We start from the raw sequence: 21,962 nt of genomic DNA on the forward strand, positions 1-21,962 counted from the left end.
TTTGCGTGTAGGATAGTTGTCAAATATAGGGCGTGGCATAGGTAGGGAAAGGCTACAAAAGTACCAGGGGTTAAGTGTTTATGAGAAAGCATAGCATTTTAGTATTGTGTCAGCCAAGCATTGAAATGATTTATTGGAGCATTTTTATGTAGGCTAGAGAAGCAGTTATTCTGGGTTTTTCTTTTGTAAAAATGGGAAGGAAGATAGTATGTACTTTACCAAATTATTGTGCATTTGTTTAGCAGCAGTTAGTACTTGGGATTGAAGAGGTTTATAATATTTTCCCTGCTAAAAGGGGAGGTAATTTGTATAGTGCTTTAATAGCCTTGAAAAGTATTACATATGTGTATGAAATACAGTGGATATCATTGTAGGACGATGTTAATAAGGACATTGTTTCTAATACATGAAAGCAGCCATGTTCGTATAATTTATGATCCTATTTTATAGTTTGGATATACATGGTATGCTATGACCATTGGGTTGCATGTATTGTTTTACAGCAGACACAGACGTGCTGGGTTAATACGTCTACTAGACGTTTTTTTACTTCAGGGTACTCGTGGGCTATCTACAATGATTCAATCGGTGGAGCTCGACTTCGAAGTACGGCTACTCGCTAAAGCAGTAAGACGGCTCGAACTTCGTGCTACAGTTGCTACGTTGTCCAGTACATCATCGCTACAGACGAACGTCACATCAGATACTTATGGACATTCGGTCGCGAGTTACGTACGAGTGCTTAGACGAGACGTCAGCACTTAGAGACAAACTGCAGAGATTTTCAACGGCGGTTATTAAGTATCGGTTATATCTGGAACATTTAATTGGAAGATATCACTAATGCGGAAGCATTTAGACTTGTACCTTTTTTCCGTAAATGATTAAGGGGCATGTTAATAGTGATCTCACGTTGTATTACTTGCAGTACTGCACCAAAAGGGGGTAATGATACTTTTGCTTAGAAACACTGGAAGATTGTGGGAATATTTTGCATGAGGGTAAAAGACACGTGATACTATTTTCATTGTTCATCACCAGGATATACCTGTCGAATACACGTCTTGGAAAACGCAGGTTGATGTTTATTTTGTTAAGTTCATTAATAAAGTGTGGTTGTAAGATGTACACAGTTAAAATTTTTGTGAACAAGTTGTTTAAAAGTTTAAACAACTCTTGATTAACGGGTGACCTGATCTAAGAGTTGTTTAAAATGTTAAGCAACTCGAGTTGTTTAAAGTTTAAACACTTAGTTGATCAACATTTTGAACAACTTGTTTAAAATCACAATTTAAACAACCGGTGTTGTTTAAAGACGGTTGTTTAAAACGGAGCTGTTGTTCAGTGGGGGTTGTTTACACCAACTGGGTTGTTTAAAGAAAGTTGTTTAAAAAGGAGCTGTTGTTCAGTGGGGGTTGTTTACACCGACTGGGTTGTTTAAAGAAAGTTCTTTAAAAAGGAGCTGTTGTTCAGTGGGGGTTGTTTACACCAACTGTGTTGTTTAAAGAAAGTTGTTTAAAAAGGAGCTGTTGTCCAGTGGGGGTTGTTTACACCAACTGGGTTGTTTAAAGAAAGTTGTTTAAAAAGGAGCTGTTGTTCAGTGGGGGTTGTTTACAACAAAAGGGTTGTATAATGGGGTATAATTTGTGTTTGATACTCTGAATAAGTGCACCACTACTTCTGGGTCTCTATATAGGTATATGAAGACTCACAATATGGTAGGGTAATTCTGCAATTCATGAATTAGCGCCAAAACAGTGCCCATGTTGCATGAGCGCGCATGCACGCACGTATAAACTGCATATAATATAGGAATGCATGCAATCTCTATGGCAAGGAATTTAGCACACGTTATAACCGAGTGCGCGATCAGTGCCGAACTGCATGACGCGACGATTTCAAGTCTACCTATATTCTGACATTTGCGTACAGATACTGAAAATTTTAACTGTGAACTTACGCTATAAGTTAAAAACTTCAAATTGGTTAATAGAAAAGTGATTTCAATTAAGCCATTGAATCCCCAGTCACTTAGAAGCGCGTCGGTAGCTTGGTCGGCCGTGATGTGTGATGTGTTGTGGGTTGGAAAGTAATAACTATTAAGCTAAATAAATGTAAGTATAGAGACAAACAAAATGGAGCCTGCAGAAACACGTGTGGTTGCTTTGGTAGTTTAATCCAGACGCAATTTCCATGTGCTTTTACATATGTATCAATCTGTGTAGTCAACAGAAGACCCTTGCATACACTTGCATTGTGTGTATGCATCTAATATGAATAACAATGAGCTGTGCCTAAACAGCTGCACTGCATTTCTAAGTGGCATGTTAATTTCAATTGCATGTTAGTTTCAAGGAACCTGTTTCTAAACATAACAATGTGAAATAAAGCTTTTAGCCAACGCGCACTTTACTGGCACGAGACACATGACGTCATATGTAAACAACACTGTCTAAAAGCTCTCGTATAGTAAATATAGCAGTCATTAAATTTTAAACAGCAAATGTTTAACAAAATTACTTTCGTTTCGAGCAACATTGTTTACAATTTGTTCTACTGTTGTTTAAGATAGTGTACAACTGTAAGTGAACATCACTTTTTTAAACAGCGTTTTTACTGTGTAACTATACAGACAACGAATGAAATTTGTGTTTTTCTTTGTGTGTTAAATTCATAATAAACCCCTATACCAACAGAACTAGATCCTATCGCAAGACATAGCAAAATACAGTGCTTGGATCTGACAGCACCCCCCCCCCTTCTCCCTCTTGTCTTTGCTCAACATTTTGTGTCACGAAAATCCCGCGTACACACATCACGATGAATTACATTTTGAATGCATAATGGAAAATTGTTCAACCTCTCTAAAATAAGTATGTTCGACAAAAAACCTAAAGCACCGGAGCTTCAAATATGGATATAATGTCGACGAGATTTGTCGGCGAGACGTCTGACCGGCATCAGCGTCGATATTTTGAGGGAGGTGTCGAAATAAGTTTGTGGATATTATTGTCTTTCAGGAGCTTCAATGTTTAGTGTATTCGGCTTCATGTGGGATGCCACCACCCCCACCTCTCTCTCTCCCTCTCTCTCTCTCTCTCTCATTACGTGTGCAAAAGTAGTCGCTAAGTTGGTTCGAGTAAGGCGGCGATGCTTCCCATTGGTTCATTGGTTGAACTTTAGCAGTTCTCATTTGCATACAATACGTTTTTTAACGTATAACAGTAGGATGTACAGTGTAGATATCACAGAGAGCACAGTCATCAACAATAAATATTTTGCACACGTCATATAGAAAATTGAAAAATCTTTTAATCCAATCAAATGAGGAGAAATCGTATGATTTCCACCCAAAAGAACAATGAATTTTTATACTTGCCCAAATATGATCGAGATCGCCAAGTTGCAAGAACGTCTGCATTGTACACCGCACTAAATCCAAAGAAAAATCAAGGCCGAGGTTGACTAATGTTCATGTGTAAGACATTCGATTGAGACATTTTTCATCTTGCGAAGTCTCTTGTATGCCTCCACACCAAACTATTTCACCTTGTAGTCATAAAGCGGAAATTTGAACAATTGTAAAACGCACCTGATTCTCCAATTGTAACATAAACTGTGCTTTGAAACCATCTTTGGCAATTTTTTTGATTGCAACTGGCAAACTGAACGACTCTTCACTTCAAAAACTAACACTGGCCTTCAACCACTAGTCTCGTATAAATTCCCTCGCGGGATATTTTGGGAGAACCGCAAGATCCAAGATACCAGATACCAAGACATCGAGACGGTTTCGCATTGCTCTTCATCATCGGATAACAACCATTAAAAGGTAAGCATACTATATGAAATAGAAAGAGAGAAAGAGAAAAGAAGAGAGAGAGAACAAAAAAAGGTGCAAGAGAGAGAGTGAAAGATATATAAAGATATAGAGAGAGAGAGATAGACAGACAGAGAGAGAGACAGAGAGACCGAGAGGGAAAGAGAAAACAGCCAGACAGATATAGAGAGGGGAGGGGGAAGAATGTAAATTAACTAAAGGGTAAATAAAAGGCTTGCTCTAGAGGCTCCTAAACAGAGGATGTGTGTGAAATAATACGGTAGATAAACTAAATAAATCCTAGAAATAAAGAAATAACAAGGTTTAAAAGGATTTTTAAAAATAAAAATAGTAAATCGTGGGAAAAGGTTTCTGTAAGTGATGTTTATAAAAGATTTAATTCAGTTCAGTGGGGGAACGTTGGCCCAGCCATGGGAGGGGGGATATCAGTCTTTATTCTACTTGATCAGCGTGTTGTTGTTGTTTTTTTGTCAACCCTTTTTTTTTGTCACGTCATCCATTTAGAAGTTCAAAAAGCGTGGCGTCACCACAATTCAAATATCATGGATAGCCTATCTTGTTATAAAAAATCCTTAAAAAAGAAAAGACCGAACGTAGTAATACATATTTTCAAAATTGATACTTTGTGTGATGAAAGACTTTTGAAATGGTCCGGCACCAAATAATACCCATACAACCAATATAAAGTGTCCGTAAGTCTAGTGATTACATTATTTGTTTTTATGTCCTAAGTTCTTCAATTGCGGTCCCAGTTTAGTCAACTTTCACCAATCTTGTTTTCCTTCAGTTTTATTTTAGATATATTGTCTATTCTGGTTGGTTATTATGAAGAAAAAATGAAATCATATTTAAATAAATATCTGTGTAGATAAAGAAGAAAATGGATTTCCAGAAAGAATATGGTTCAACTCAATTTCATTTCGTCATTAGTTTTATGACAAATATTAACGTTTAGTGCATTACCTGTTAAGAGTCAGGAAGGGTTGAGGGTTCGAATCCAACCCCGGCACTCACGTCTTTTGGCAAGACATTAATCCAAATTAGCCATTATCCATCCAGTTCTTAAATTGGTACCTGGCAGGATTCATTCTTTATTGGAATTAAAACAATTGATCTGAATGAGCTCATCTGTGTTTTATGATAAATTATTCTCATTACCCTTTGTTGAAGCAACAATAATTTATCCAGTGGATTCTTGGGGGGGGGGGTTGCCTCATGATAATATCCCATGATTTAATATGGATGGATGGGGGTACTTTACAAATTTAGCGATATATTGGAGGGAAATGTGATTTAAATTGTATCAAAAACGAACATTTCTAGATAATAATGTACATGCACACATAATGTGTTTCTTCCATAAAAGTTTGTTGTCTATGAAAAGACCAGGAAATGTTGTTGATTTGACTATATCTATTGAAGTATTATTCAGAATGAATTTATGGAGACAAACTGCTTTCTACCTGTAAGATAGCTTCTGAAACCACTCCAAGGCTTATCCCCTTATTCTATAATGTGACAATTTATGTAATAAAATTTCATGGTCTTAGGTATCAAGGCCTTTGAGAAGTCCAGAAAGATACCAAGTATGTGATGGTGGTCACCTATGAATAACAAAGTGTAAAAATGCTTGTGTTTTTGTGTGCTTTTGTCTCAAGCCGAATTGTGAGTTTGGAAAAAATATCAAAGCTCCTTAAAAATGTGATTGTACGGTTATAAAATTGTTTTTTTCAGGAATTTTAGAAATAAAAGATAAAAGAGTTATTGGTATATAATTACTTATGTCCAATCGATCTCCGTTTTTATAAATGGGAACAAGTTTGGGGATTTTCATTTTATTTGGAACAATGCCATCAGCAATTGATATATTCATGATATTCTAGGGGAATTAAAATCTCATCGATGATTTGTTTTAATAGATTATTGATTATGATATCACATCACGTACTTTTTTTTTACTTTTAAATTCATTTACAATGTCTTTTATTCCGTTATTATCTATTGGGGAGAGGAAATGTGTAATTGGATTTGTATTCTTTAAAAAAGTCACAAGGCATCTTACGATTGTGGTATCTCTTTAGCAAGGTTAGGACCCATACTTGCGAAATAATCATTAAACCATTTTTCTATAGCATTATTATCACCAGTAACCTGATTATCAATTTCAATTTGAGTTGTGTTTTTGCAATTGTTATTCGTATTTAAGACATTGTTTATTATTTTCCAGGTTTCCTTTCCAAATAGTTGTCACATTTTGCCCGTAACATGAGGGTTTTTTTAAGGAAATTATGCCTAATATACTAATAGTGATATACTACTCAAAGTGAAGGGATTGTGTAGCACACATATTATTGGACTTCTCATACATCTCTTACATCTTCTTTTCGGTATCTCCTCATTTCTACTACAATGACTGAATTATAAAGGTTAAAGGATAGGCCTATAGAGTGAAGCGTGATTTTAGGTGTGTGAGTGGTGAGTTAGCGATTAAAAACGAGCCAGGGTTTTAAGTCATCCCATTGCACTATGTTATAGACGTAAAGGAAACAGTTCCACATCAATTAATTTATGTTAAATCAATCGGTCTTCTTCTGAAGTGTAAATATGTTGTGGCCAAAGCTACCTGGTTTACTAGGATTTATTACTTCCATTTTACCATAAATCAGGGCGCTACTGGATTGCGCAAGCGCACAACTCATCCAAACATCACACTTATTTAAGGCTTGCCTGATTGGCTACGAAAGCATACAACGTGACCGATTCTTAAACCACGAGGGCCATTTCTGAATTCGCGGGGTCCCTTGTTTGCATATTGTCTTGATGTTGACATAAACGGTTTGATCACATGCGATTTGAAATTGATTTTCTTAAACGTATTATACGAGATGATTTTATTAGTGCAATAAGCCAAGAAGATATGGGATAGCTACTGACTGTTTACAATTCATGTTAATCTCCGTGTCATGAGGCTGACTTTCAATATTTGTAGAGAGGTATATGACCCTAAAAATAAGATTTTCAGATGACCTCATAATTTTGTAAAATATGACGGTTCAAGTTCAGACAAACTTTTATGCCTAAAGTGTGTGTATTCCATATACCCATATTTGGTGAAAGGACATGTGACTTTCAGGCGTATTTGATGATCAAATTGAATTTAATTAGATACTTTCTGTAATGTAAATGAATGTTTACATAGAAATAGTCTATACTAAAACACTCAAAATAAGTGAGTGAAGCGAACATGCGTGTTAAATATATGATTTTGATAGAAAAAATATTACAATAGGGTCATTGAAGAAAAAAAATCATAACGAACGAACGAGAATCCAAAACAAAATTGGGATTGGGTATAGGTGGACAGATAGTGAAGGGAAAGTTCTATACGATGTTAATTGGAGAGAATGAGGAGAAAATTGAAGAAGGATAGAGGAAAATGGGAAAAGGGAAAAGTAGGGGAAGGTCAGTGTGCATGTGTGTGTGTGCGTGTGTGTGTGTGTGTATGTGATACATATAATTGGGTCCTGCATCAGGTCTGACTTCACAATGATTCGGAACAGATTGGGTGTTTTTTTTTCTTCAACTGACGTACCAACAGTAAGTTTTAGAAAAATCATGGGAGTGTGGTTTAAAAAACCCCCCCCCCCCCACGCATGATAATATAACCAAATCGGTTGTAGAATGATCGGATAATGCGGGGTGGGCTTCACTAAATACATTTCAAACGAATCACATTTTACCTACATTTGCTAACTAAAGGTTCGTCTCATTTATTGCAAGCTGTTAGATACGTGGTAGTTAAATGAACACATTTAAGAGCCTGGAATTAATTGAGCAAAATATATGACTAATATCAACATCGTAAACGAGTAATATACCACAATATTCTACTATTTTTTTGTTCGTGCAGATTTGCACGTCCACAATCGACTTCACCAATCACAATCAGGTTATGAGCGGCCTGGAAGGAGGAGGGGTAGGTACAATGTTTTCTGTGCTCCCATACATGTTCTCAATTAAATGAGGTATACACAAGGTTCAACTCGTTTATTGCAAGCCGTTGAATAAGCAATAGATGAATAAACACATTTAATCGGCTGGTAATAAATTTAGCAAAATTTACTACAAATATCAACATCGTGAACGAGTCATATAACAAAATACCCTAGTTTTAATATTTTGTCCGTGCAGATTTGCACGTCCACATTCAACTTCACCGTTCACCATTATTCGATTTGAAGAACCCAAAATATCCGGGAAAAAATAAATCAACTCTTTATAGTCAGGGACCTGCTCTGCACAGATTATATGCAAATGTTTCTCGTTCGCTAAGGCGACTAAGATCTAACCTTGCATTAAACACCAATATTTTACTTATCAAGCTTTATCTTTCTCTTGAAATGTTTGGTTCCGTTTTGGATTTTACCAACTTGTCTTCTGCCAATATATATATTTTTTTTTAAATATGTAATGAATACTTCGTATTTTGTTAGGACACTCCTTTACACATGAAATTTGAAATTCCCCGGGACTACCACAGCACTTCTCACATTTTTTTAGACCCCAAAAACACAAATAAAAACGATACATATTTGTTTTTGATATTATCCATTATTTTCTTCTTCTTTTTGTTTATATCATCATAATCAAAAAGGAAGCCTTTTTAGTTTTTACCAACAATAAATGTATCGAGAAGAAGGATAGAGGAAAAGAGAAAAGAGAAAAAAAGGGAAGTCGGTGTGCCAGTTTGTGTGTGCGTTTGGGATACAATGGGTCCTTCATCAGGTCTGACTTCACAACGCTTCGGAACAGATTGGGTGTTTTCTTCGAATGACGTACCAACAGTAAGGAAAAAATACTCCCCCACCCCCCCCCCCCCCCCCCCCCCCCCTCCCCATGATAATACAGCTATGACCGTTAAATACGGGGTGGGCTTCACTAAATAAAGTTTCAAACGAATCACATTTCACCTACATTTGCCAACTATAAAGGTTTGTCTCATTTATTGCAAGCCGTCATATAAGCAAGAGTTAAATAAACACCTGAAAGCGCCTGGTAAGAAATGGAGCAAAATTAACGACTTATATCAACATCGTGAACGAGTAATTTATAAAACACCCTGGTAACAATATTTTGTTCGTGCACATTTGCACGTCCACAATCAACTTCACCAGTCAAAATCAGGTCATGAGCGGCGACAGGGGGAGGGGTTCGAGGGGGATGGGATAGGGTTGGTGCCATGTTTTTTGCGCCCCCATACATGTTCTCAAATAGATGAGGAATACACAAACTGTAAAAGGTTGGATAATTTTAGTAGATGTGGTTATTTAGGTGTTTTTAGTATAATTGGTATTGTGTAATAACAGAGTGAAAAATCGAATAAGTTCTTGGCCGCGTAACACAAAATTTTGCATGATATTGCAAAACAACAAGAACAACATAATCCTCGCTGCATGTACATATTGTTAACAAGGCTGACTGTTGTTCAATCAGAATATTTATTTCGAATTTACAATTGATGGAAAACCTTTGTGTTACGGGACCTGGTTGCAGGCTACACAAACAATGTGCAGCTGTCCCGGGGGGTAGTCGTCCTAGAGGGTGGTTGTCCTATGGGTAGTTGCCCTAGGGGTAGTTGTCGTAGGGGGTATAGTATACTGGGGGTGGTCATCCGGGGTGGATGTACAGGGGGTAGGTGTCCGGATACGATATGGGTGGTGTTAAAAGCAAGATATTTGTTGCATAATGTACAGTTCCCCAGCACGCTATGGGCATCGCCATTTTCGTCATAACGTGATAGATCAAGATTTACTATGCGAAGTAAAGTAGGGATATTGATGAGGCCTCCGTGGTTAAACGAAAGTATCATCATTATTATTATCGTCATTACTGTTACCATCATATTATTATTATCGTCATTACTGTTACCATCATATTATTATTATTATTATAATCGTTATTATTAATATTATAATTAGTATCATATGACGTATATCATGCAGAAAGCGTCCCGACCGAGAGAAAAGTTTTCTCTTTTAGTTGTAGAAAAGCAGAGCCGAATTATGGTGCTCCATTTTAGTGTTTTTAACACTTTTAGTCAAAGGGACCTTTTAAGAAGTTAAAAATTGTTTGCGTGACTCTAAAGCCAAGGTCATTACAGAAGATTCGCTTGGCATCATATGGTACTACAAGTGCCACATGTATAGACACCTTTGTTTATGAAGGATGACATGTTAGTAAAGTACAAATAGTATTATGTAATCAAAACACACTAGGATAAATATGTCGCTTCCTAATACATGAATACAAAAATCATATATTAGGTCATCTCGTGGCCCCTAATTATCAAGCTTCCGAGCTTTTTTTTTGTTCGTTTGTACTTATTAAATATAATTTACATGCACAATAGATTGCTCTAGCCTACATTTCACTACATTTTCTAATTTATTACTGCAAATTATAGTTGTCTAATTTTAGTTTAGGTTCCATGCAATCGTATTTATTTATCTCCGTACGTTATTTCGACTAAATTATAATACTTGCATGGCGTGATGTTAATTCTATAAATGTAATGCTTTCTGGGAAAAATTTCCATTATTTAAACATATTTGTGGCTTACACACAGTAATTAAGATCGATTGATCGATCTGTATTGAAAAAAGTCAGAAAAAATCTTGGAACCAGCGAGACTTGAACCTGCATCTATTGCTTGCCGGGCAGCGACTCTTCCACCAGGCCATCACTGGCCATCATTGATATTATTGTAGGTATTTTATACCTTTTGAAATAATGATTTCGAATTCTCAAGTTTTATTGTGCATGATATTCGTGATGAATGTGAATATGAAATAAACTCAACTAAAAATTGAAACTAAGCGAGTGAAACAACCAAGCGTTGTAAAAATATAAAGATATGTTCTGACACCTTGCTGGTTTCTAATATTTTGTTTCACCAAATTGACGTGTATTTAGAAATTGATCTAACATGGATCTTTAACTAATTTCTCTCCCGAAACCCCCAATATTTTTTTATTTTAACTCCCTTCTCTCGTTTCACTTTCAATCTCTTTCTTCTTTAGTTTTATATTTTTGTTTTTCTTCTTCACTTTTCCTTTCACTGTTTTCTTCTTTTTAATTGGCGTGAAAGTTTTTTTTCCCTTTTTCTTCATTTTCTGTCCTCCCCTTTTTCTTTCCTTTTTCTTTTCCTTTCTCTTTCCTGTGTCTCCCTTCTCCTTTTCCCTTTTCTCCTCCCTCTTTCCTCCTTTTCTATTTCCCTTTTTTGCCCAGAGAGGTGCCATATCTGCATACAGAAACTTGGAATTGGGGTGTAACACCCTCAACCCCCCCCCCCCCCTGTCTCGTGACGCCCCTGAGTTTACCCCCAGGGGACGCGGAGCCCAGGTGTTTGGAGACACAATAAGCAAATAGAGACCGAAAATACAAAAAGATACACAATGAACAAAACAAGTATGTCGGTCTTTTGAACCCACTAAAAATAGAAATGCCGATCTAGTTGTTATAATTAGTGGCAAAAAATAGACCGTTTTACCAACATATTCATATTGTATGCATACTTTACAAAGCAGGATTGTTCTTGACAACCGGAAAGCTTGTGCAAGGCTAGCTGGACAAAGCAACAAGTAATGTGTGCACACTGGATTCCAAGTATTAGTAAACCGGTCCATACGATACACAAACATAGTTTTATGTACTGACTCCAGATATGCTAGATTGAAAGTAGCATATCATCTTATGAAGTGACTGAATGTAATTTCCTTTCCTTTGCATTGTGTCTATAGTAATGGCGATGCAAGGAGGTGTGTCCGATGATCTTCTGTCCAAGCTGGCTGAAGACATCGAGACGAGTGACCAGATGGAAGACTTAGGACGAAAACTCGGATTCAAGGTCGCAGAAATCAATAGATACATAGAGACCAATAGAATGGAAGGACGAGTGACGTGTAAGGGAACACGTGCCATGTTGTTTGACTGGCGACAGACCGTGGAGCCTTGCAACCAGCATATCAGACTGAAAAAAGCTCTCATTGACGCTAAGCTGGTCATGTTTGCTGATACATATATCAAGGAGACATCATGTTTTAGAGGTGGGTCTATCAGTGCTAGAGTGCTTACAGCTGTGACATCTGTAAATTATGTTGAGTGCATAAAATTAGGACATGTCCACTTACCACTGGCGTAGCAAGGGTCATATGTATGGTGGCCCTGAAGGGACATCGCGAATAGACTAAATCGTGAAAAATATGCGATAAAATTCACGATATCGTCAATTTTATCGCATATTTTTCACGAAGAAATTCACGAAATTGACGAAATCGTGAACTTTATCGTGAACTTTTCACGATGAAATTGACGATATCGTGAATTTTGTCGTGAAAAGTTCACGATATAAAGTTCACGATATCGTCAATTTTATCGTGTACTCTATCGTGTACTCTATCGTGTACTCTCCTGACGGGCGCTTCGTAAACAAAACCAGCCCTAGCTGGGGGAGACAGAGAGAAGGAAAAAAGGGAAAGGGAAAGAGAAGATAAAAGGAAAGAAAGAATAATAAGAAGAAAAGAGGGAAACGGGGGGGGCGAAGGGCTCTTGCCTCCTCCTCACTCCCCCCCCCCCCCCCCGGCCAAAAAATAAATAAGAAGAGAGAGAAGGGAAAGGGAAAGGGAAAGAAAATATAAAAGGAAAGAAAGAAGAGGAAGAAGGAAAGAGGGAAACGGGGGAAGGGCGAAAGGCTCTTACCTCCCCCCCCCCCCCCGCCAAAAAAATAAATAAGAGAGAGAGAGAGAGAGAGAAGGGAAAGGGAAAGAAAGAAGAGGAATAAGAGGGAAACAGGGGAAGGGCGAAGGGCTCTTGCCTCCTCCCCCCCCCCCCCCCCCGCCAAAAATAAATAAGAGAGAGAAGGGAAAGGGAAAGAAAATATAAAAGGAAAGAAAGAAGAGGAATAAGAAGGAAAGAGGGAAACGGGGGAAGGGCGAAGGGCTCTTGCCTCCTCCCTCCCCACCCCCACCAAAAAAAAAAATAAGAGATAGAGAGAGAAGGGAAAGGGAAAGGGAAAGAGAAGATAAAAGGAAAGAAAGAAGAGGAAGAAGAAGAAGAAAAGAGGGAAACGGGGGCGAAGGGCTCTTGCATCCCCCCGCCCAAAAAATAAATAAGAGAGAGAGAGAGAGAGAGAAGGGAAAGGGAAGGAGAATAAAAAAGGAAAGGAAGAAGAAGAAGAAGAAAAGAGGGGCTCTTGCCTCCTCCCCCCCCCCTCCCGCGCCAACAAATAGGAGAGAGAGAGAGAGAGATAGAGAGAATTGAAAGGGAAAGGGAAAGAAAATATAAAAGGAAAGAAAGAAGAAAAAGACGGAAAGAGGGAAACGGGGGAAGGGCGAAAGGCTCTTACCTCCCCCTCCCCCCTCCCGCCATAAAGGGAAAGAGAAGGGAGAGGGAAAGAAAATATAAAAGGAAAGAAAGAAGAGGAAAAAGAATAAGAAAAGAGGGAAACAGGGGCGAAGGGCTCTTGCCTCCTTTCTTTTCTTTCTTTTCCTTTCTTTCCTATTCTCCCTCTTTTTCGTTTTTCTCTTTCTTTCTTCTTCTTCCCTTTCCTTCTCTCTCTCTCTCTTATTTATTTTTTGGCGGGGGGCGGGGGGACGAGGCAAAAGCCCTTTGCCCCCGTTTCCCTCTTTTCTTCTTCTTCCTCTTCTTTCTTTCCTTTTATCTTCTCTTTCCCTTTCCCTTTCCCTTCTCTCTCTCTCTCTGATTTATTTTTTTGGCGGGGGGGGAGGGGGGGCAAGAGTCCTTCGCCCTTCCCCCGTTTTCCTCTTTTCTTCTTCTTCCTCTTCTTTCTTTCCTTTTATCTTCTCTTTCCCTTTCCCTTTCCCTTCTCTCTCTCTCTCTGATTTATTTTTTGGCGGGGAGGGGGGGGGGAGTGAGGAGGAGGCAAAAGCCCTTCGCCCCCCCCCCCCGTTTCCCTCTTTTCTTCTTATTATTCTTTCTTTCCTTTTATCTTCTCTTTCCCTTTCCCTTTTTTCCTTCTCTCTGTCTCCCCCAGCTAGGGCTGGTTTTGTTTACGAAGCGCCCGTCAGGAGAGTACACGATAGAGTACACGATAGAGTACACGATAAAATTGACGATATCGTGAACTTTATATCGTGAACTTTTCACGATAAAATTCACGATATCGTCAATTTCATCGTGAAAAGTTCACGATAAAGTTCACGATATCGTCAATTTCGTGAATTTCTTCGTGAAAAATATGCGATAAAATTGACGATATCGTGAATTTTATCGCATATTTTTCACGATTTAGTCTATTCGCGATGTCCCTTCAGGGCCACCATACATATGGCACTGAATATGAGTATAGTAAAGGGTGGTATCGTCTGTCTCTCTGTCTGTCTCTATTCAACAGAGTGTTTTTGCCGCAGGTTGAGGCGGGTAGAATTTATCGAATTGCCTACTGGAACCGGGTGGCTCCTGTATAAAAGCATATGGATATGAACAAATCCAGTAGGATTTATTGATGATTTTGGATGGGTTATTCAGATCATAATTTAACTCTTGGAAAAGCTGTGTCTGTCGTACTTTTATACTTGGGTAAAAGTTTAATAATTTTAGCTCATCGGTTTATCTTTCTATGGAGGACTGTTTTTTTACAATTGCGTGAATCCCAAAACGTAAACATTTGAGGAGGAAGGCACTCTTAATACTTGTTACCTAAATTTTGTGAAAAATTATAATCTACGTAGTGAGGTTAAAAGGGAATAGGATTTCATGTTCTTGATTAATAAGTTAGGAAAATCAAGCTCAAAGACAATTAACTTGCTCAAATTTCCATATCGATTTGGAAAGAAACAAAATTTCAACTGAGGCAATCCAACCTTTGTAATGAGTTAATTTGTGTAAAAGCGGAAAATAATTATATTGAGAGAAACAGAATAGCGAAAGTTTCAAATATCGGACCATTTATATGAAAGTTATGAATGTTTGAATGATATCATCACTATATCTTTGCTAAATTAAATTTCCGATTTAGTCAGTTGATTGCGACGTAGTCATAATAATAATAATAAAGAATATTTATGAGGAGAATAATAAATTGGAAATCACTCTATACGCTTTACAACTCTCCTCTCCCGTGTGTCATGAACGAAACAAATCATTAATCATTGTTCTCATATGCACCTCCACCCATGGGTACAGGGCGGCGATCCCGTGGGACAGGGGGACACGCCCCAACCCTCAATGTTGTTAGGGGGATCGTCTCACCCCCCCCCCCCTCCCCCCTCCCCCCCCCCCTGGAAAATTTGAAAAGTGCAAAAAAGTTAAAAAAATAAAATAAGTGCAAATACTGACTTAAAGGGAAAGTCCACCCCCAAAATAAGTTTGTTTCGATAGAGGCAGAATAAAAGAAAATCAGGTGAGTGAAAGTTTGAGAAAATTCTGAATGAAAATAAGAAAGTTATGAATTATTGAAGTTGTGATCAATCAAATACAAATTGGCAACTCTGTGACTTATTATACGAGCTCTCCTTCATTTGCTTTGTGCATAATATTCCATAAAATCATGTTTTCTTCGTTATTGATGACGGAATATATATTTGTTCCTTGAAGGGGGAGTATAGAAACATATTTGCAATTATTATATTTAGGGTGCATGTATGGTTGGAAAAAAATTGAGGGAAAATGAAAATTTTAGATTTTTTTAGTACTGAGCAAATGGAAGTTGAGCTCGCATGATACGTCATAGAGTTGCCAATTTGTGTTTGATTGATCACAACTTCAAAAATCCTAACTTCCTTATTTTTAATCGGAATTTGCTCAAACTTTCACTGACTTGTTTCTCTCATTTTTCTACTCCTATTAAAACTAACTTAATTTCAGGGTGGACTTCCCCTTTAAGATTGCAACACACTTTTAGGCTCTGGAGGGCCGAAGAGTGCACTGTTTAGCCTGATAAACCTTTCAAAAATCTTTTCGCTTCCTCGCTACGCTCCCTCGCATAATATCCTTCAAAATTTGCAAGTAGATATTGTAGAAAATCTGTATTCCGTTGTGAGGGGGTAGTCACTTCCGTCACCTTCGGCCCTATCGTTCACTATGCTCCCTTGTCCCTAGCATTTCGCCCCCCCCCCCCTGGTCATGAAAAGAAATTGCCGCCCCCGTGTTCTACCCAAAATATATTTGCATATACACAGCATGATACGATATGCTTTAAAAAGGGAACATCTTACTGAGTAACACACTTTGACAATTTGACATTTTTGTAATTTCGTGTGTTGGAAGAATTGATGTTCGAGTTGCCCGCCACTACCGAATCGGTGATTAGTAGTTCCTTTGGTCAGTGGATTGTGGCGTAGGCATACCATATCCAAAATATCGAAAATAATATCGACAGGCCCCTGGCCTTTGCAATCCCCCCCCCCCTCCCACATGTTTTTTTTTTTTTTTGTATCTTCATGTATTATTGCAATGACGATCTTCGTCATTGCCTTGTTTTCGTTCACATTCTGCCCCATTAATATAACTATCCTTATCCTTATCGTCCGGAAATCGCATTCGTTTTGCACACAGTGCTTGTTATTCCTAGTTAGGTACTTTTCTCAAGTCCTTTTCCTTTCAAATTTCATAGGCATCATCTCTAGCATCTCATCCAGGTCACTACATTCTTTGATTTTCGAAATCACTCATGCATAACCGTCCAGGCGCCATTTTGTCCGTTTCTGGCCCTTTTTAAGGCCTTTCTTTCTTCCTCCCTCTCTCCACTATCCTAGATCCTACAAACTTCTAACAAATTCCTTTAGATAGTCTAAGAGATGCTCTTTCATCTGCGACACTTATTTAACCTGACCTTCAAATGCCATCTTCGTACTCCAAATCCACATCTGAAAAGGACGTCAAAAATCCTTCAGATTCTTGAAAAATTGACCCCTCAAAAAAAAAAACTACCATAACTTTCTCACATAAATTCCGTTTTGTATTCAAATCTCACAGTATCTTTATCTCATAATTGAACATAGCCATGCCAAATGTCACGCCCCAGTGGCTATGCAAAATATAAATAGCGCCCTCTAAAGTTCTGGGAATTGGCTTTCTTTCTGTGGCCGTATCTCTATTATGGCTTTAAAAATTCGTACCCTTTTTGGATTTAGATACTTGAACATATGCCCTTTCCATTCAAATGCAAAATTATATACCCTTACTCTGACCGACTTTGCGAAAAATGCCCTCCAAATATGCAGTTTTCAAGAAAATTGATAAATAACTAGAACTTGCTCTCAAATTACGATCCTTATACCTACGTCAATGAAACTGTACATACACGTGTATCCATATACGTGATAACTGTCTGCCAAGTGTAGTAAATTTTAATTACGCCAGCGCAAAGTCATCGCCAAAAATGATGAATTTACTATGCATTACGTAACAGCGCGTTTAATGCGTGCAGTACATTGCGCGGAGATGACAATGGTGTTAAGCTGATTGCAATGAGGTGCCCTTTCGAATGATACAAAACACGTTATATATTATCACAGAAATATTTGAGTAATTTGCGTTTGAACACGGGTCACTATACGAATTCTGCTGAGTTTCCGCCAAGTTATAACACGTATCTGCTATGACGTCATTTTTTCAGACTGTTTTCACACCCCACCCCCCCCCCCCCCCCTATCGTCCTTTTCTTCCCTTGCAATTTTGTAAGCGTATTCTGGCTGGCCAAACGCAGGGCCTCTCGAAGCCGGATTTTTAAAATTCGTCAAGGGAGCCATGTTAGACGCCATTTTATACTCTGCATGATTGTGTTAGTATGGGCGGCCGTTTGTGCTAAAGCACGCGTCACCACATGTTCACCATGCACCAAATCTCATTGTTTTTTGCACGCAGTGCTTGCGAACCCCTTCTAGGTCTCTTCCTCTAATCCAATTCTCTTCATAATTCGTAGGCGTAGTCTCTAGCATTCCTACAAGGTCACTAAATTTTTTGTTTTCCGGAAACCCGCATGCAGGAGCGTCTAGGCGCCATTTCGTTCGTTTCGGGCCGTTTGGGTGACCTTTCTTTCGCCCTACTTATCTTCACTATCACAGAAGCAACAGACCTCTACATTGCTCTGGATATTCCGAGAGAAGCTCCTTCGCTTGGCGTCATTGCACGCATATCGTTGTGACACGATTGCATTTCTAGTTTTTTCTGTGTTTGTGGTAATTGTGTTCGCTATATTTTTCTCTTAACCCTAATAAGGCCGGGGGATTATGGCCCCCCCCCCCCCCCTCCACAGTTTTTCTGATTGCTCGGGAACGCATATGGATGGCGCCCCGCCGCTCGCTGACTTTTTTCTTTCAAGCCTTGCGCAACTTTTAAAATATTTTTTTTGAAAATCGGACCTACGGTTACAAGGTCACGTGACCTTTTGTCCTTGCATGTCAGCCTGAAAATCGCTCATTTTCGTGATTTGTGTACAAAACGTAAGGCAAAGTCATTTTTCCTAAAAACAGATCAAACATTGGTTATTGGGTCTTGATTAAAGTTTTATTTGGTTGTTTTGGGAGTCAAAATAGTTGAATTGTAGTAAAAGATGAAATAAAACAACAAAAACAATGAAATACATAAGTTAAAAAAACAGTAAAATACATAAGAAATTATCAAAACAAGGGATAACATAAGAAATAAGCTGGCTCTTCCAAATTTGTTGTCGTATTATTATTCAGAATGGTCTAATGAATATATCTAGTGAAAAAGAATGCTTAAATATGAATAATATATGATTTATGGGTAAAAATGTGATTTTTATGACTTTATTTGCATAAATTACCATAAATATGCAAATGAGTGAATTTTTCAAAAAATTGAAATTATCATATTATTCTTTACACTTCACTTGACATGCGTGCAAATTTTCGCGGCGATCGTTAAGGGGGGCCATAATGCCCCCCCCCCCCCGGCCCTACTAAGACTTCAAATAGCCCGGCCCTATTAGGGTTAAAAGTGTTTCCAGGCCTTTTCTTTATGGGGTAAAAGGGCAAAATGTCGGAAGAATGAAACTTGAAGTAATTGAATATTTATTAAAAACAAATTTCTAACCAAACCATATTTGTTCGGAGACCATGTGAATGCGCAATACGACAGTTTGTCTTAAATGTTTGTATGATTCCAGATATCTACCGTGAGAAGATCTCGGAATCCTTGACTGTTCAGCAATGTCGCGAAAAGTTGGAGAATAGGTACCTAAATCAATTGTGCAAAATTCAAATGAAGCCGTGGGATCACACTGATTATGCTGAGTTTGAAGACATGCACACGGTTGTCACAATGGTAAAGAAGGACGCTCATGGAAAAGACACTAAAACAAGGAAAATACTCCAGGGTTCTGTCGCTGAAATATTCTCAACGAAAGTAAATGGCAGACTGCCAGCTCGAATTCTCATTTCGGCCCCAGCCGGAAGAGGGAAGACCACGGCTGTTGCTAAGATGGCCTACGACTGGGTTCACAGGGAAAAGGGGTCAGCATTAGAACACCTTCCGCTTCTGTTTGTTGTTAAATTCCGAAACACAAGTAAGCTTACATCGATTGGAGAGGCCATTAAATCCCAGCTTTTGAGTGATGTTGATGATCTCACAGCCGAGGGTTTGGAGAGTTTTATCAGAAAGAATCAGGGAATCTGCCACATCATACTAGACGGGCTAGATGAGTATGCCGGTATTTCTTCTTCAATTAGCAATATTGTCAGTGTCATTCGCTGGAAGGAGTTTCCACAGTGTCGAGTACTTGTAACAACACGCCCTCACTTAGAGAACTTCTTCAATCAACAGGAACTTTCAAAGGTGTACACAAAGATGTGGATCGAAGGATTCTCGCGAGCGAGCTCACGAGAGTATATCGACAAGTTCTTTGCTCCGACTTCAAATCCTTCTAGCAAACCTGGTCATGGTCTGAAGGTTTACCTTGATAACCAACCACTTATTGATGAACTTGTTAAAACACCTTTATTTTGTCTCATGATCTGTCACTTATGGAGCGAGGCCCAACTGGACAGTGATACTACAAATCAAACAGAGTTATTGGACAGCGTGAATGTTTTTTTAATGCACCATGCAAACGCCCGATCAAAGCCTATAGTTAAAATCACACCCAAGAAGTTAAAGAAAATAATTTCTCAATTAGGCGAAATTGCCCTTACTGGTCTACTCGACGATGCTAAAAAACTAGTCTTCACGCCTCATGATTTCCGTAAAGTTCCCGCAGTCCTTGACAGGGCATGTGAGCTTGGGATAGTATCCAAAGCGACTGTTTACATCAAATGCCTTCCTCAGTCCAACGAAACCACTTCCACTACAATTGAATTTTATCACAAACTCGCACAAGAACACTCGGCCGGGAAATTCCTCGCTGATCAAACATACCACTTTCTGTTGCGTTTGAAGATTTCTAGGTTGGACAGACTGCTGCACCAAATAAAAGCAAACATCGGTGACTACGAGAATCTCATCCGATTCACGTCTGGCTCTGATAACAGCCTCTGTATACGAATAATGGAGTCGCTCCTTGCAAACAGTTGTTTGAATGAGAGCGAGCGATACCGCATTATCCTTGACTGCTCATCAGAGACCAAGGGTACTGAAGGAAATGTGTCTTCGTTGGTTCAAAGATGTGTGAATGCACAGAGTATTGTTCTAAAGGCACCGACTATCTACACCGTTGTTGGGATGCAAAATCTTCCAAAGCAACTAAAACGGGAGGTATGCGTATTTTCATTTCAAAAATTGTGTAAACACTAATCATTTCAGATAGGTTGTGTTAATTGTATTACCTTGCCATAACTAAAAGTAAAAGAAGTAAATTATTTGTATTTTTTTGTTTTAATTTACTTTTTTTTTGATAACTTATAGCTTAGAAGAAAAAAATTGTATAACAAACATTACTGATGAATGTAAAGTAGTAGAGAAAAAAAATCCATTTCTTCAACTTACTATTCTCTGATAAGATCGGGTCACAGTCCCGATTGCTTTAATGGTCACCACACAAAAACAAGACATTAATCTTCACCAACGAATTAATGTTTTTTTTGGGGGGGGGGTAAAATCTCTCTTTCTCTTTCTCTCTCTCTCTCTCTCTCTCTTTCCGCCTCTCTAACTCTCTTTTTCTCTCTCCCTCTCTCTATCAAAACACTAGGTTAGGTCAGTAAAGTTCGAGGGGTCTTCTTTAACTACCGACGTGACGAGTGGACTATGGTCCTGCCTCGAAGCATTTTCGATGCTACATACTCTCACCATCTCAGACTCCTCTCTCAGTTTCCCTCCATCTCCTCCTGAGCTTCCATCCGTCACGAAGCTAGCGGCCGAGAAAGTGACGTCACAAAGCTATGAGGGTGTGCTCTTATCAATACCTGGAGTGAGAGATATCGATGTCTCTATCGATGTTCCAGAGACGAGCAACACTTTTCAGAACAACGCCGCGTCCAGACCTATGAGTCAGACTAGGGCTAGGGATGAACAGTTCTTTGTTCATATCAGACTACATGCTTGGCCAGCACTCACCACAGACAGGAAGATTGAATCAGGAGAGACCATTGGAAGGCTAAGTCTTCTATTTCAAGACCAAACTAAAAACCAGCAGCGACTGCATGTGTCCGGAGTGAAGGGCAGAGACGAAGAAGCCTTGGTTGACCTGTTTGTCAAGACTAAACAACTAACGTACTTGAATTCGGGGTACGTAGATCTAGATGATAGATTTAGATTTCAATTCATGTAGAGCTGGTTGTGTTCATGTCACTTTTTAAGACGACATGAACACAAAATAATGTACTAAAATGTTATTATATGGATGTTTATTATTGATATCATTATCATGATTATATTTTTTATTATCATTACCATCATTATGATTATTATTATCATTATATTTAACAATGCTATTGTTAGCACTGTTGTTTTTATTTGCCGCTGTAAAGAGGGGCAGTGCAATTTACTTGCTTTCTGTTTTAATGTAATATCGTTTCCCAAGATGTGCTTGAATCACATTCTTTCCCTCATTTCTTTTCAACTATTTTGTATAGGAGTGGAGGTGGTTCGTCATACAACAATAACGTCGTCCAGGTAAGTAGACGTTTGTTAAACGGGTGCATGC

At 38.5% G+C, this 21,962-nt stretch overlaps 1 protein-coding gene across 1 annotated transcript; it reads left to right on the top strand.

Moving 5' to 3' along the window:
- Positions 1-11,642: 11,642 nt before the first annotated feature.
- LOC115923352 lies at positions 11,643-21,417 on the top strand. Its single transcript, XM_030983811.1, has 4 exons — positions 11,643-11,946; positions 18,993-20,575; positions 21,150-21,306; positions 21,350-21,417. The coding sequence occupies exons 1-4, from the start codon at positions 11,643-11,645 to the stop codon at positions 21,415-21,417; spliced, it is 2,112 nt and encodes a 703-aa protein (XP_030839671.1).
- Positions 21,418-21,962: the final 545 nt, after the last annotated feature.

Source organism: Strongylocentrotus purpuratus, unplaced genomic scaffold (genome assembly GCF_000002235.5).
Source record: "Strongylocentrotus purpuratus isolate Spur 01 unplaced genomic scaffold, Spur_5.0 spur5_scaffold_13, whole genome shotgun sequence".
Classification (NCBI taxonomy): Eukaryota; Metazoa; Echinodermata; class Echinoidea; order Camarodonta; family Strongylocentrotidae; genus Strongylocentrotus; species Strongylocentrotus purpuratus.

What these genes read in the sequence shown, in the direction of transcription:
- LOC115923352 (XM_030983811.1), top strand. Translation starts at nt 11,643, where the DNA reads ATGGCGATGCAAGGAGGTGTGTCCGATGATCTTCTGTCCAAGCTGGCT. An exon ending in CAAAGCAACTAAAACGGGAG is followed by an intron (nt 20,576 to 21,149) that starts GTATGCGTATTT and finishes TCTCCTCCTGAG; the next exon opens with CTTCCATCCGTCACGAAGCT. An exon ending in CGCCGCGTCCAGACCTATGA is followed by an intron (nt 21,307 to 21,349) that starts GTCAGACTAGGG and finishes TGTTCATATCAG; the next exon opens with ACTACATGCTTGGCCAGCAC.